The sequence below is a fragment of the Pongo abelii genome, chromosome 18 (assembly GCF_028885655.2).
Source record: "Pongo abelii isolate AG06213 chromosome 18, NHGRI_mPonAbe1-v2.0_pri, whole genome shotgun sequence".
NCBI lineage: Eukaryota > Metazoa > Chordata > Mammalia > Primates > Hominidae > Pongo > Pongo abelii.
This window is the reverse complement of record NC_072003.2, coordinates 86,881,614-86,897,918: the sequence shown is the minus strand read 5'-3', so window position 1 is coordinate 86,897,918 and position 16,305 is coordinate 86,881,614. Positions and strand designations below refer to the sequence as shown.

Sequence of the window (16,305 nt, the reverse complement as noted above, 5' to 3'; positions counted from 1 at the left end):
GAGACTCCGTCTCAAAAAAAAAAAAAAAAAAAACAACGTTCAACCTGGGAAGCTCAGAGTCCCCAAGGAAGTCAAGTTGTCATCTCCAGATCCTTGGCATCTATTCCAGTTTTCAGAACCAACGGGAATTGGTGGGATGACATTAAAAATAGGCTTCTGATCCTGCTGTTGAGAAAGGGATGCTGTATTCATGTCATAGTGGTATATCCGTCCTCCAGAGGTACTCACACCATGAACAGAAATGGCAGACATTTTATTACCAATCATATTTGCTCCAGGAAAGCTTGCCTGACAGTAAACTGTGCCCAGTTTCTCTTGCTTAATTACCCCAGGGGTGCAGAGTTTGATGAAATCTTTTTCTGTTTTCACTTGGGGCAGCGTTACATTATTGGGGCTTGACAAAACCAGATCTCCATTGTCCTTAATTTTGGGTTTAGTGTCCGGTAAAATGAAAGGCTTGCAGTCCTCATTCGAGTTTCCTTCCAGAAGGAATGAGTCGTCTTCTCCCGCCAGAGGAGAAAGCAGACAGTTTTCATCCATCAACAGGTCTGATCTGGTGGAGGACCACTTTTGAGGCCAGGAGTTAGAGGTCAGATGGGGCAACATAGCGAGACCCTATCTCTTTAGTAAAAAAAACACACAATTTTTTTTTTTTTTTCATGAAAAACACCTGACCTCCAAAAGTGACTGTGAGGGTTTTCCAGGGCTTGTTTTTATGTGGCATGCTGATGTGAATACTGTTCAGGTCCTTCGTATTTGTAAAGAAACAAGCTGAGGAGGGCAGTGGCAGGCTGCCCCTCTGGTGGGCACGGTTAGATGTGACTGTCCCAGTAGGGGCTCCTAGCTATGGAGAGTGGAAGCCATCACAACTTCACTTTCTCCAGCCTCTAACTGGGAATTGAGTATTCCCTGCCTTTATGGAAGCAGGCAGGAATCCACAGTCATACGAACAGTACCTGTGACTTGGTCACAGATGCAGTCACAGATACTTTGCACAGTTGTAGAAAGCGTCTTAAAGTCTCCTTTTGCTCAGCGCTCCTGTGAAGTGACCTGAGACCCACCGACTTTGTTCGAGAAGCCCATTTGTCTTCTAATACTTAGATGACGGTTTTCAATATAATTGGCTTTGTTTGCAGTCCTGTGTATTTTATGCATTTAAAATATGTTTCTTAGAAGGGCTCAGTAGGTGTCATCAAACTGCCAGAGAGGTCGCTGCCACAAAGAAAAGGTTAAAACCCTGCTCTAAAAGCTCACTGCCGTTTTTCTGAGCAGTTTTCAAATGCCCACCAGTGGGGTGCAGTGAGTCTTCTGGAGACCCAGGCTGCCGTCAGTGTTGGGGGGCTGTGCTTCCATCTGACTGCGTCAGCACATCCCACTTGGATGACTTTGGAGGAGCTTTCAGGAAATAGATTTTTAGAAATTAATTCTCTTCTAAAAGTTATGGTCAGGTCCGTGAACATTAAAGTGGGTTGTAAGCACAGAGCTGTAAAGAAGCCTGTGTGGTGCTAGGTTTTTTCTGTCAGGCGGCATGAACTGAGGAAAAACCTTTTTTTAAAAAAAGCGTAAATACCTGAGGCGGGGGGTGGTTAGCAGGGGTCACAACCCGCAGCCAGCGTCAGCTCTTCTGCAGGTGTAGCTCCTCACCCTTGCCTAGAAGGGCCTTTGATTCCCTCTGGTCTAATTGCGCAGTGCAGGGATTCCCTTTTCCATCCCATCTAAAGGGACGTTGCGGAGACCGGGCTCGGTGGCTCATGCCTGTAATCCCAGCCAAGGCGGGGGATGGCTTGAGCCCGGGAGTTTGAGATCAGCCTGGGTAACATGATGAGACCCTGGCTTTGTTTATTTTTTTTAAATAAAAAAATAAGAGGAGGCTGTCGAGCCTTTGACTGTTTTGATCATGGTGAAGATTTATCTTGAAATATTCATGCAGCGTCATTATCATCTGGGAGCTGGTTAGAAATGCAAGATTCTCAGGCCCACCTGGACCTTATGAATCAAACCTGCGTTTCAGCCAGATCCAGAGGCATTTTGCACATTAAAGTTTGGAAGCAGAGGCCTCGTCTCTTTAAACTGTAACAGTAAGAAGGTTAATTGCATAAGAGCCAGAGGCGGGCTGCCCGAGTCCAGGTGCCCCTAGATGTGCGGCCAGTGTGGAACCTCAGTCAGCTTTCCTGGAAGAGCCACAGAGGCGGTGTGCCCCGTGACTACCAGTAGCTTGCTTCAGAGTCATATTTCATTCCTGGGTTAGCGCTTTGTAGATCTGGTGGAACACTCTGATTGTCTGTTACATAATGTAGATTGCAGAAATTTTTCTTTGAAATAGAAGTGCTTTTCAATTTGTTTGATTCTGAATTTCATTAAAATTTGGTGATATCGTGATGTATTTTACAGATCCTTATTAAGGGCCTGCTTCATGCCAGGCCCAGTTTGAAGTGCAAAGGAGCAGCAGTGAACAAAGCAAACCAAAAACACAGCTGCCTTGCTGAGCATCGAGAAGTCTTGCTAAGAAGGACATTTGAGTATAGATGGGAAGGCACAGGGGCGCTTCTGGGCAGAGGGGACAGCCAGGGCGAGGGCCCCAGGCAGATGTGACTGCTGTGCTCAGGGCAGCAGTGCATGGAATGAAGAGCTGGGGGAGGACTGGATGTCAGGTTGCAGGGGCCGGGCAGAGGGTCTTTGTGGGTCGTGGGAAGAGGCTGGCTGTGGAGAGGAAGAGAGCAACTTCTCGTTGCCTTCCTAGCAGTAGCAGAAGGCAGGCTTTGGAGCCGGTCAGTCTTCCCTCTCGTGCACATCAGGCCAGATGACGAGTCCTGCGGGTGAGCCTGAGTCAGAGAGCACTTGAGTGGAACATAGGTCACGTGGAGCAAACTAACTTCACCAAAAATAACCCCAAAACAGCATTTCTGGGAAACACAAGTGAAGACAGCTTTCAATGTAAACAAAGGAACAAAGTTACGATAAAGGCTTGGTTGGAAAAAGTGAACATTTGGAAAACTAAGAAGAAATGCCTTGGGAAAATATACGGAGGAAAACAGGTCTTTCTTTTCCAGCAGTTGCCATTCTAGAGTTTTCCTTCCTGTCTTGATGTCAGATGCAGTGCGTGTGTTTTTCTAGGGTGGCTCACGGGCTTTCCCCTTCCACTTGTGGTTGTGGCAGACGGACCTACAGCCTTTAGCTCTTCCTGTCTGTGTGGGGAAAAGACTTCCTGTTTTCTCTGGGTCTCCTCTTTGTCCTTGCCGGGAATGGACCGGATGATGGGTGCAGTATAAAACCTGGACTTGGGGTTGTGGTTGGTTCTCAGCCTAGCCGCAAATTAGAATCACCAGAGAAGCTTCAGGCACAAAACAAAAGAAAGAAGCCCCTTTTCCAGAAACTCCGATTTTGGTGGGGAGTGTGGGACGTGGTCTTCTCAGGGTCTTGGTGTTCCAGTGTGCTGTCGAGGCTGAGAAGCACTAATCAGTACTGCTCTCCTGCTCTCCAAGGCTGTGTTTTCCCCTGCTCAGCCCTCCTCTCCCCTTCCTCTCCCAGCAGGCTGAGAGTTGGAAGGCTGGCTTTCCTTTGTGTCTCTTTGGAGTGTTTTAGGGTGGGCAGGCGGTGTGTGTGTGCGAGAATGCACTGATCACACGTGTTTCTTTTTGGGGCAGGAAGGTTTTCCAGTACCAGCAAAGTTGGAACTGCTGATGCTGGTTGTCAAGACAGCTCACTCTCAGCTGTGCGTGGTGGTGTGCACCTGTGGTCCCAGTTACTCAGGAGGCTCAGATGGAGGGATCACTTGAGCCCAGGAGGTCGAGGCTGTGGTGAGTTATGATTGTGCCACTGCATTCCAGCCTGAGTGACAGAAGAGACTCCGTTTTTTTTTTTTCTCCTTAGACGGAGTCTTGCTCTGTCCCCCAGGCTGGAGTGCAATATGGTGCAATCTCAGCTCACTGCAACCTCCACCTCCCGGGTTCAAGCAATCTTCCTGCCTCAGCCTCCTGAGTAGCTGGGATTACAGGTGCCCGCCACCACACCTGGCTAATTTTTGTACTTTTAGTAGAGACAAGGTTTCATTCACCATGTTGGCCAGGCTGGTCTCGAACTCCTGACTTCAGGTGATCTGCCCACCTCGGCCTCCCAAAGTGCTGGGATTACAGACATGAGCCACTGTGCCCAGCTGAGACTCTGTCTCTTAAAAAAGAGAAAAGGCAGCTCACTTTCTCTTCTTAGAACCAGGACTTAGAATATGTACCAAAGTAGCTAAGAGAATGTGGAGGTTCATGCATCAGGCCAAATCGAATGGGCTCTGCTGTGGTTATATTTCTTTTGTTTTCTTGAGACAGGGTCTTGCTATCGCCCAGGCTGGAGTGCAGTGGTGCGATCATACCTCACTGCAGCTTCAAACTCCTGGGCTCAAGCGATGCTCCCACCTTAGCCTCCCAAGTAGCTGGGACTGCAGGCACAGGCCACGACACCCAGCTAATTTTTGTGTTTTTGTAGAGATGGCGGGGGGGGGGGTCTCAATGTTGCCTAGGCTGACCTTGAACTCGTGGCCTCAAGTGATCCTCCTTCATTGGCCTCCCAAAGTGCTGGAGTTACAGGTGTGAATCACTGCACCTAGCTGTGTTTCTTTTTTCTTTTTCTTTGAGACAGAGTTTCACTCTTGTTGTCCAGGCTGGAGTGCAGTGGTGCAATCTCGGCTCCCTGCAACCTCCAACTCCCGGGTTCAAGCGATTCTCCTGCTTCAGCCTCCCCAGTAGCTGAGATTACAGGCGTGCGCCACCATGCCTGGCTAATTTTGTATTTTGAGTAGAGACGGGTTTCACCATGTTGGTCAGGTTGGTCTCAAACTCCTGACCTCAGGTGATCTGCCTGCCTCGGCCTCCCAAAGTGCTGGGATTACAGGCGTGAGCCACTAATCCTGGCCTCGGCTGTGTTTGTTTTTTTTCTTTTTCTTTTTCTTTTTTTTTTTTTTGTGAGATGGAGTCTCACTCTGTCGCCCGGGCTGGAGTGCTGTGGCGCGATCTCGGCTCACTGCAAGCTCCACCTCCTGGGTTCACACCATTCTCCTGCCTCAGCCTCGTGAGTAGCTGGGACTACAGGCGCCCGCCACCATGCCTGGCTCATTTTTTGTATTCTTAGTAGAGACGGGGTTTCACCGTGTTAGCCAGGATGGTCTTGATCTCCTGACCTTGTGATCTGCCCGCCTCAGCCTCCCAAAGTGCTGGGATTACAGGCGTGAGCCACCGCACCCGGCCTTGGCTGTGTTTCTTATACAGTTAACGTGTTAACCTCCTGAGTTGTCTTGCAAAGTAATATTTACTGTTTGGAACTAAAAATCTCCTTGTGTAAGATTTGTATCGTACTTGTATCGGTTCTGTTATCTTGATTAATGGGAAAGGAGTTCATTTCTGGGTTCTCTAACCATAGAATAATGAAAGAGACTTTGTTAAATCAGAAGGAAATCACCCAATTTAAATTACAAATATAAGAAATTCAAAAAATTTAATTTTCTTGATAACATGTTATTAATGTTATCCAAAGAATTGACTTTCTGGAGGAGTTGCTGCATGGCTAGGACTTTTTTTTTTTTACTTTTTTAAAAATTTAAATAGAGACAGGGTCTCGCTGTTACCCAGGCCAGTATCAAACTCATAGTTTCAAGCAGTCCTCCTGCCTCAGCCTCCCAAAGTGCTGGGATTACAGCCATGAGCTGCTGCGCCCGGCCTTATTTTCTCGAGTTATATAAACTTCCCAATTATGTAGCCCTGTGACGAGTTGCTTTTCTTGGAAGGCATCTGTTGAGCCGCGTGGGATCTGTTAGTCCCTCTCCCTGCATGAACAGCCCAGGAGGGCTTACTGCTGGGGGGCAGGGGCTTTGACAGAGCTGGGAGCAGAGGATCTCGCTATGGACTTGGGTGTGGCCCCTGCGGCTCACTGTCTGTGGGATACAGCAGGTGCTGGTCCTGCCGGAGTCGCGGCAGTCTCCACCCTTTCCTCCCAACTCCAGCCTCCGCCTCCACTTTCATCCTGTCTGAGGTTGAGGCCACGCCTACCTGGCCAGCCCTCTGCAGAGCGAATGCTGGGATCTGTGCTTGCGAGTGAACTTAGGGGATGTCTTGGTCAACTGCCACCTACCGTCCAGGTATGAGATGAAAGAACAAGCGGAGGCTGGAGAGGTCAGGCCATTTTCCAGGCTGCTTGTGCCCTGTGCTTTCCCATACTGTGAATGCAGCATTGCTTATCAGCTCTTTTGATGAACTTTAAAATCTTACGCCTCTCTCTCATATCCTCCAAAATTTTGAAATACATTGAGACTGTAAAGAAGTTACAGCATTGGCCATTTTTATTCTTCTAAATCCTATAAGTTATAAATGTGTTTTGGCTGTGGAATTTTAAAATACTGATGGGGGGGAATGAAAATTATTGCTACCCTCCTCCTCTCACCCCTCTGGGCCCCTTCCAGCTTATTCCACATTCACACCGTCACTGAACCCAGGAAGCAGGAGGGGTGGGACGAGCCTGGCTAGCCCCTGGCTTGTTTCTGCGCTTGTTGTGTGTTGGGAGCACTGATGGTCAGGAGGGCCTCCCCCACCCCAGCTTGGGGGCGGCCATCACCTGCAGGTACACTGTCTGTTCTTAGCAGGTCTCTGTCGATGGGGACTGAGGGTGTGCCCCGCTTTCCCTATCACAGACACTCCTGCAGTGGGCACACCCCATCGGGTCTTTTTCTCACGTGTGAGTACTTGGTATGGTGAATTCCTAGAAACGGAATTGGGATGTAATTTTAGGATATGCTTTTTCAAACTGTACCCCAAATAGACCCAGTTGTATTCTGTTCTTTGCTGTTGTTTTTAAAGCATTTTATGATTTAAGATTTATAGGAGGAGAATGTTAAGTCTTGCTGTGTAATTCGTTTTATAGGGAGCTATTTGATTTGAAGAAATATGAAAATAAAAGTTTGCCTCAAATAAAAATATATAATTCATGCCACCTTGGCTAACATAGTTTCTTTCTTTTTTTTTTTTCTTGGAGATAGAGTCTTACTCTGTTGCCCAGGCTGGAGTGTAGTGTCGCCATCTTGGCTCACTGCAGCCCCTGCCTCCTGGGTTCAAGTGATCCTCCCATGTCAGCCTCCCGAGTAGCTGGGACTACAGGCACTTGCCATCACGCCTGGCTAATTTTTGTATTTTTAATAGAGATGGGGTTTCACCATGTTGGCCAGGCTGGTCTTGAACTCCTGGGCTCAAGAGATCCACCTGCCTCAGCCTCCCAAAGTACTTGGGATGACAGGCGTGAGCCGCCGCGCCCAGCTGCTTTGGCTACCATAGTTTCTGTGCACCCCGATGAACCCCAGCCACAAGACGTAAGCTCCCATGTTTGACTCAAGTTATCTGAGCTCTTTTGCACTTTCAGTGGAGAGTAGTAGGTGAAATTTTCATCTTTCTTGGGGAAAGCTTATTATTATAGTAATACATGTTTTGTAGAAAAATGGAAACCAAGGTAATTATGAAAGACTTAATTAACAAATAAAATTGTCCCCTATTAACTCCGTGGGAGAAAATAAGGTGATTCTGTTTCTGTTCCCTCAGATCACTCCAAGAACTGAGGCCCCTGTCAGCAGTGTCAGTAATAGTTTGGAGAATGCCCTGCACACATCAGCACATTCCACGGAGGAGTCGCTGCCCAAGAGGCCCTTAGGAAAACACAGCAAAGGTGAGTGCACGCACGGGCTTCAGGAGGACGTCTGATGGACGGAGGATGGGCACACCCCAGATCCCCGTGAGGGCATTGTTAAATGCTTTCAGGTCTTTCATAAATGCTAATCTTATGTGTATTTTTCTAAATTCTATAAGCAATACATGAATATGCTTTGGCTGTAAAAATCTCAATTATTGATGTTTATTAAGGAGAAGTCCAGATGTGGTTTCTCACGCCTGTAATCCCAGCACTTTGGTAGACTGAGGCGGGTGGATCACCTGAGGTTGGAAGTTCGAGACCAGCCTGACCAACATGAAGAAACCCCATCTCTACTAAAAATACAAAATTAGCTGGGCGTGGTGGCGGGCATCTGTAATCCCAGCTACTCGGGAGGCTGAGGCAGGAGAATCGCTTGAACCCGGGAGGCGGAGGTCGTGGTAAGCCAAGATCACACCATTACACTCCAGCCTGGGCAACAAGAGCAAAACTCGGTCTTAAAAAAAAAAAAAATTAGCCAGGCCTGGTGGTGCATGCCTGTAATCCCAGCTACTTGAGAGGCTGAGGCAGGAGAATTGCTTGAACCCAGGAGGCGGAAGTTGCAGTGAGCCGAGATCGTGCCACTGCCCTCCAGTCTGGGTGACAGAGTGAGATTCCATCTCAAAAAAAAAAAGGGTGGGAGGAATAAGTTTTACACCCTCCTCCCCACCCCACATGGAAATCATCCTTAACCACTAGAGCGGTGTTGTCCTGAAGCGCTCTCTGTGGTGACGGAGAGTTTTCCACCTGCACTGAGTTGGTCGTCACCAGCCACACGTGCCTTCTGTGCGCTTGAAACATGGCTAATGGGACTGGCTACCTGAGTCTTTATTTTTCTTTAATGTACACGTGGATAGCTCAGCATAGGTAGTGAGGCGCGGCCTGAGCCCCTGTGGCTCTGCACGCCAGCCTCTGCAGTGTTATGATCAGCTTCAAAGTTGGTGACCATGCCATGGTAGTGGAGGCTTTGGGGAGGGGAGAGTAAGGTGGTTTGTAGGACTAGATGGACCAGATAATGCATACCCGGTAAAATAAATGCTTGTGTGGTTTGCAGAATCGTCAGTAGTGGAGAGAGAGACCAGGGGGGCGCTTTTCAGTGGGGTCACTGGTCCTGAGCCCCCATGGCATAGAGGTACTGAGGCTGGCTGTGTCCACATCTGCTGGCCTCTATTCTCCCTGTGTTATTTACAAAGATGTTTGTCTCCTAGCAGGTGTGCCACGTGAGGCCCGGAGCTGCACTCGCTCGCCCTGTGCGCTCTCCCCCCCGCTGCCCCCCCATCCCCCGCCATCCCCGTCCCTGTCCCTGGCACGGCGCTTCGTGCCTTCCACAGGCTTCATAACTGCTTTGTTTCTAAAGTCCTGTTCTGACAAAGCCATCGAGAGCCACCTGTCTCTGATTTAGATCCTAACTCAGGAAGGACCCATTTCCCCAGCAGCTGCAGCCTCTGTTGATGTAATGAGCACGGTGTGGTATGGAGACAGTAACTCCTTACTGCAGCCTCTGTTGATGTAATGAGCATGGTATGGTATGGAGACAGTAACTCCTTACTGCAGCCTTGCAAGGGCTCCTGTCCCCACTTGACCCTCGTAGCAACCCCCTGAGGTCACAACAGTCTTTGTCTTATCCACTGCTCTTGGGAGGGTCTGTGGCTCTTGGTTGAATGTCTTCACCGCAGCCTCATCCTGGTGATGCCGCGGTGCTCCAACCCGAGTGGACACTTGGCATCGGAATTGCAGGGAGTCCCTCCGCTGTAGAAAGGGCTCCTCCTCTTCCTTCCCCACGCCATCCCAGGAGAAAGGCCTGCCGTGGAGTGCCGCTTCCTTTGTCCCAGACAGTCCAGCCTAGGAACCTGTGTCCTGCACACCCTGTGACTCTTAAGGGATTGTGGACCCTTCAGTGCTTTTTCTTCAGGACGTAATTATTGACATCCCCATTCTTTTTTTTTTCCTGTATAATTTCAAAGTAGTGAGTATCTGTCATTGTCTTGTCTGCATGCTTTGGTGCCCAGAGAGACAGAGGGTGAGCTGACTCTCATGTGAGCTGTGGCAAAGCCTGCGTAGGCTGGAGGGTCAGCTCTGAGGCCATGAGTGGTCATTCTCAAACCCCACAGTGCTTAAAATACTGCAGCGAGCAGACGCTCTTAATTACCTGCAGCATTCTCCATTCATTGGTCATAGAGAGTCGTGGTTTCTCTTGTCCAGAAATTGGCACGCGAGTTAACTTGGTTTTCTTAGTCACTTTTCATGTGAATCCTTTAATATTCTGTTGGGTGCAGGTTATTGCTCTTCAGAAAGTCTAAAGTCACTCTAAGTTGTATAGTTTTATTACTATAAAGTTTTCTCTCTGTCTTTTCTGTATCTTCTGTTTTGGTTTTTCTCTGCTTCTTCAGAAGTCTTACAGTGATACAGTTTAATTTACAGAGTGGTCAGACATTTAAAAAATTTCTTAGTATGTAAAAGGTTAGGGAAGCTTTTATATACTTGAACAACAGTCCAAGCACATGACTAACTTACATGACAGATACTGACTTACATCATCTTCATAACAGCCCTGTGAGGACTGATTTATACCTATTTAATTCTAACTGATCCCATGTGGTGATTTTTACCCCATTTTACAGATGGGAGAACTGAGTCACAGATAAGAAATTTTCCTGAGGTCAGCTGGGATTCAAAGCCAGAGCTACTGCTCTTAACCCTGTGGCCGGCTGAAGAAAATAGCAGAGGAAAAGAAAGGTGGGACTGTACTGAAAGTGGAAAACACACCGTTGTATGGGCAGTGCCTACGAGTACATATTAACCAGTGAAATCATTCCTTTTTTTCCTGACCTGTTTATTGTGAACATTTTCCAGTTCAGGAGTAGAGATCGTAGCCTAGTAAACTCCATACCTGGTGCCTGGCTGCAGCTCCAGGTCACTGTGTGTGGCTTCTGAGCCCCCTGCCCCTCGTGGGGGTGGCGGAGACCTGAGGTGCACTCTCCAAGCGCTCCAGTCCCTGTGTTGATGATTTGCTGAAACTTAGGGAAGCTGTCGTAGTGTACAAGCTGAGATGGAAACTGCTTTTACTGATACTCTTAACAAAGTAAGTTTTGTAACTTTGGACTTTGAGGAATTACAATTTTTTAAAGTTTTCTTTTTGTGAGACAGTGAAGGAGGTATACGTTCATTAAACTTGTTTATATACCAGTAGTTCTCAATCTTTTTGGTCTTAGGACCCCTTTGCACTCTTAAAAATTAGAGATTCCAAAGAATCCATGTTTATGTGGGTCATATCTATAGGTATTTACTATATTATCGATTAAAACTGAGTTTTAAAAAATTATTTTAAATGAATGTTTTCCATTGTGTGCCCCTGGGGTTGGTGTTTGCCATGCAGCGTTGTTACAGCTGAAGAGAGCTAAAGACCAAACTCCAAAACAAAATATATCCCAACCAATTAGAACATGAATTCTAAGAAGATAAGAATTCACCTAAAATCTAAATTCTTTTTTTTTTTTTTTTGAGACAGAGTCTCGCTCTGTCGCCCAGGCTAGAGTGTAGTGGCGCGATCTCAGCTCACTGCAAGCTCCGCCTCCCGGGTTCACGCCATTCTCCTGCCTCAGCCTCCTGAGTAGCTGGGACTACAGGTGCCCGCCACCATGCCCGGCTATTTTTTTATATTTTTAGTAGAGACGGGCTTTCACCGTGTTAGCCAGGATGGTCTCGATTTCCTGACCTCGTGATCCGCCAGCCTCGGCTTCCCAAGGTGCTGGGATTACAGGCGTGAGCCACTGTGGCCGGCCCTAAAATTTAAATTCTAAAATGCCCGCAGTCTGTGGTCTTTCTTGGGTTGTGCTGGGATTCCAGTGTGCAGCTGGAATCGAGAAGCCTTGATAGTTTTCAATTTCTTCATTGGTTCTTTATCTAACATTTTATTATGAGGACTTTGAAACACACAGTAAAGTTCAAAAAGTTTCACAGTGAGTACCCTTCACCTAGATTACACAGTTTCATTTTACTGCATAGATGCTTTTCAACTTACAGTGGGGGTTGCAAGTTGAAAATACCACAAGTTGCAATGCACTGAATACACCACACCTACTAAACATCATGGCTTAGCCTAGCCTACCTTAAATGTGCTCAGAACACTTTCATTAGCCTACAGGTGGGCAAAATTATCTAACACACAGCCTACTTTATAGTGAAGTGTTGACTCTCATGTAATCTATTGAATCTGTACTGAAAGTGGAAAACAGAATGGTTGTATGGGCAGTCGAAGCAGTTTCTTCTGAATGCATGTTGCTTTTGCACTGTTGTAAAGTCGAAAAATCGTTAACTCCAGCCTTCTTCAGTCAGGGACCATCTGTACTTATTATTTTTAAGCTGGTTGTCTGTAGCATTCCTCAGCCAGGGATTCTGATTTGAACCCCAGGGCACAGAGAATCATTTGAGTGATGGTTTTCTCAGTTTCCCTAAAGAAAATGTGATTAGAGACATAGGAGGAGTAAAGTTCTTCATTGTATAAGAGCTTCTGTGGGACAATAGGACTTTGCGCCCTCTATGAGCCCCCCAGTTAAGAGAAGCAACAGGAATGCAATACACATCTTTACCTTTTCAGGCTCTACTCTGAGTTAATGTTGAGCCACTCCATGTGACACAGAAGCCTCTTGTCACTGTGTTGGTCAGTGGGATGCCGAGGCCAGCTCATGGTATCTCCTGAGAGCCGGTTGTTCACTTTCCAGTATTTCTTTTTGGGGGGAGGGGTGCAGAGTTTCACTCTTGTTGCCCAGGCTGGAATGCAGTGGCGCGATCTCGGTTCACCACAACCTCCACCTCCCGGGTTCAAGCAATTCTTCTGCCTTAGCCTCCTGAGCAGCTGTGATTACAGGCGTGTGCCACCACACCTGGCTAATTTTGTATTTTTAGTAGAGATGGGGTTTCTCCATGTTGGTCAGGCTGGTCTTGAATTCCCGACCTCAGGTGATCTGCCCGCCTCGGCCTCCCACAGTGCTGGGATTACAGATGTGAGCCACGGCGCTCAGCCTCCAGGATTTTTTAAAGCCCACTGATGTTGCATTGGTGGCTGATGGTGGCATGTCGTCAGCCGTGGCGGAGCATTTATGCTTTGTGGATCGGCAGATGACACAGATCAGGGGCTGCCCCGTCCTCACCAGTTGTCAGCCGTTTACCGGGCATCATCAGTGCAGCTCTGCCCCGTCCTGTATGTGTACTTGTCACATGGGTCCAGCTGCGTGTGCTCTGCACCATGTAAAACAGGGCTAGGATTTTTGCATCTATTTGGAGAAAGGAAAAGGAAAAAGATGATAGTCTTTTATATTATCCATACTATTTACTATTCCCACTGCTCTTCATTTTATCCTGAAAATTGGAATTTCCATCTGGTCTCATTTCCCGTCAGCCTGAAGAACTTCCTTTCACATTTCTTTCAGTGCAGTTCTGCTGACAGTGGATTTTAGTTTTCATTTATCTGAAAATATCTTTGTTTTGCCTTCATTCTGGCTAATTATGGAATTCTTCATTGAGAGTTTTTGTTTTAACTTTAACAATGTCATTTTGCTATATTCTGGCTCTTGTTTTTCTAAAGAAAAGTCCTCTAGCATTTCTATCGCTGTATGCCATGGGCCAGTTTTCTCTGGCTGCTTTGAGGATGTTATCTTTGGTTTGGAATGGTTTGTCTATGATGTGACTTGGTGTAATTTTCTTTTATTTCACTTCTTGTGTACTGAACTGCTTGTCTCAGCTTATGTTTTGCACTACAACAGAAACTTTTCAGCCAGTATTGAAGTATTCTTTCTTCCTCATTCTCCTTCTCTTCTTCATCTGAGACTCCAGTTTTCATGTATGAGAAACCTTTGGTCTTGTCCCACAGATCTGAGCTGAAACTCAGTTCATTTTTCAAATTCTTTTCTCCCTCTCCCTCAGATGGGACATTTTCTTTTTATCTGTCTTCAAGCTCTTGTACCCTTCTGTCATTTTCAGTCTGCAGGTACACCAAGCTAATGGATGTTTTCCTACCAGATGCTGTATTTTTAGTTTTAGAATTTCTATATGGTTCTTTTTTTATAATTTCTGTTTCTCTGCTGAGATTCTATCCATTCATTTATTGTGGGCATTTTTGTTTTTATATCTTTGAACGTCATTATAATAGCTACTTTCAAATCCTGGTCTGCCAGTTTCAGCATTGGGGTCACTTAGGGCTGGTGTCCATTCATCGTGTTTTCTCTTGAGTATTCCTCACATTTCCCTATTTTTATGAATGTCTAATTTTAGATTGTGCCATTGTGTGTGATTATAGAGTTTCCAGCTTTTCTCATGTTCTGAAGAGTGTTGTTTCTCTCTTGCAACAGGGACTATTGTCTGGACAAGGTCGAGGCTTCTGCTGGTGGGGGCGGGCAGCAGATGGAGGTGCCATAGTCCTTAGACCACACCAGCTGTGTGAAGTTGGCCCTCCACCCGTGGCTGGGGCAGCGGGTGTGTGGCGGGCACGTGCAGAGCCTGGGCTTTGTCTGGGATGCTCTCCTTGGTGAGCAGCTGCGCTCATCCCAGCCCTATCCCCTCTTCCCAGGGCTGGGCACTGACGGGGGCACTGACAGGGCCCGCCCTCGGGTGGAAAGCACAAACCCTCCCATGTTCTGCGGCCTTCCTCCAGGTTCTGCCTCCCCCACTGCTCTGCAGTGACTTCAGAGGGGCGTTTTGTTCTGTGAATACATTTTTTCCCAGAATGTTTCTTTGTTATTTGTGGAAGGGTTGGTCCTATAGGAGCTGTTGCCGTGACTGTGGACCAGCGGGCCCAGGTCATGCCACCTGCCCCTAGTTGGGCTCTGCATGAGCGCTGCTGGCTCCCAAGCATGGCTTTGTCCCCCAGGAGCACCCCCTTCCTTCCAGCAGGTGGCTTTGCTGGAGGTTGTCACAGGTCAGCGTTCCATCTTCCAGCTTGTTCAGAAGCCAATCTGCCCCTCTATTTCGCCTCCCCTCCCAGGCTGTGTCCACTCCTCTGTCGAGGGAGACGGGTGCTTGGCGTCCCCCTCTGTGTTCAGCCTTCTCTCCTTTCTCGGGGCCCCCAAGGTATCTCCACTTGGGCGTGGGCACATGTGTGCACTTGGGCCGCCTGAGCCCTCCTCCCTGTCACCTCACAGCCACGCTGCTGGAAGGCATGGGGCTTTGCTGTTTCTTTCACCTGCACCACTCACTCCAGCCTCAGCACCTGCACCTCCCTGAAACTGCTCTCACGAGGAGGGTCACCAGGGGCTCCTCAGTTGACAAGCAGAGTAGGTGCTTTCAGAGCTCACTAACTTTTCCTGGCATTTGTGACTGCCGTGCCCCAAACTCCATCCTCCCTTGGCTGCTTCTGTTTTTTTTAAATTGTGAAATGTCGTCCCTATGAAGCTGGTGGACTCCATTAAATCGGTTTCCTGAGAACACCCTTGCCTGGCTTTCCCCTTGCCTCTCTGTTTCCTTTGAAATTCCCTTTTCTTGTGTCCCTCGAAGGCTGGTAGTCCCGATAGCGCTCTTCATTACCCTGCTTTACGCTTTGCCTGAGCCGTCTTACCCAAGCCTGTTCTGCAGCCTCTATCCCTCTCTTGGTGGCTTTCAGCTCTGAGTTCAGCTGAGACCCTTACAGACTCCAAGTCCTCGTCCGCCGCTGATAACATGCATATTTCCACCCATGCAGCCAGTGGGTACGCAGTCGCCCACCCAGCATGGAGCTGCCAGCTCCTGCCTGCCCTCGACATGGTTCCAACATTTGTGATTGATCCCAGCATTCGAGTGCTTAGAGCGAAACCTGTAAGTCCAAGGCAGCTCCTCTCCCACATGGCGTCTCTGGCCCTGCGAGGCTATCACCGTTTCTTCCGCCTCATCTGGGCCTCCATCTTATCTGTCACTTCGTGGGTCCCTCTGTCTCTGGCCTTGCCCCTCTTCAGTCTGTCAAGCAGGGACCAGTCGAGTACACGCTGCGTCACTGCACGCCCCTGCTTACGGCTTGTCCGCGGTGGCTCAAGAATGCTGCAGTCAGCCCACACTCGCCCAGCCCCGCGCCGTGCAGGGAGAGCCGGGATTCCTTTTGCTCGGGCGAGGACATGTGGCTTTGAGGGGTGAAATAACTGCCCAGGCTCATGAGTTAGAAAGTATCACATTTCAAACCAAGACATCTAAATGCAGCAGACCTGCAGGATTTCTTTCCGTGTTCACTGTGGTGTCACCAGCCAGGGAGCTGCTGCCTCTGTGTAACCTTCTTCCTTCCCTGTATCAGCTCCTGACACTCCCCTTCCGCTCCGATGACAACAGCACTGTCCTGCTCCTGGGCCCTGACTGCAGCATCCCTCTGTCCAGAATAGGCCCTGCCCTTGAAGCCTAGCACAGCATCACTTCTTTGAACCTTTTCATTTTTATATCACTTACGGCTGGCGCTGCGCTTAGAACATACTAATGCCGAGCAGAATGTTTACCTTAATATGTAAATAAGTGACCTTCCTAAGGCCCCTAAATTCAAGTGCCACATCACTAATCATTAAAAATGGACATTTGTCTGGGCATGGTGGCTCACGCCTATAACGCCAGCACTTTGGGAGGCTGAGTTAGGTGGATCACCTG

At 48.1% G+C, this 16,305-nt stretch overlaps 1 protein-coding gene across 4 annotated transcripts in view; it reads left to right on the top strand.

Annotated features, from left to right (window-relative positions):
• The window catches only part of ZCCHC14 (zinc finger CCHC-type containing 14), an 85,742-nt gene that overhangs the window by 24,901 nt on the left and 44,536 nt on the right, over positions 1-16,305 (top strand). For 2 of the 4 annotated variants that reach the window (XM_024233664.3, XM_024233663.3), the window contains exon 2: positions 7,569-7,692. In XM_024233664.3, the coding sequence (XP_024089432.1) occupies positions 7,569-7,692 (124 nt within the window). Of the gene's footprint in view, positions 1-1,918; positions 6,122-7,568; positions 7,693-16,305 lie in introns of those variants that run through there. The other 2 variants (XM_054534257.2, XM_063717788.1) reach the window with 2 other exon arrangements.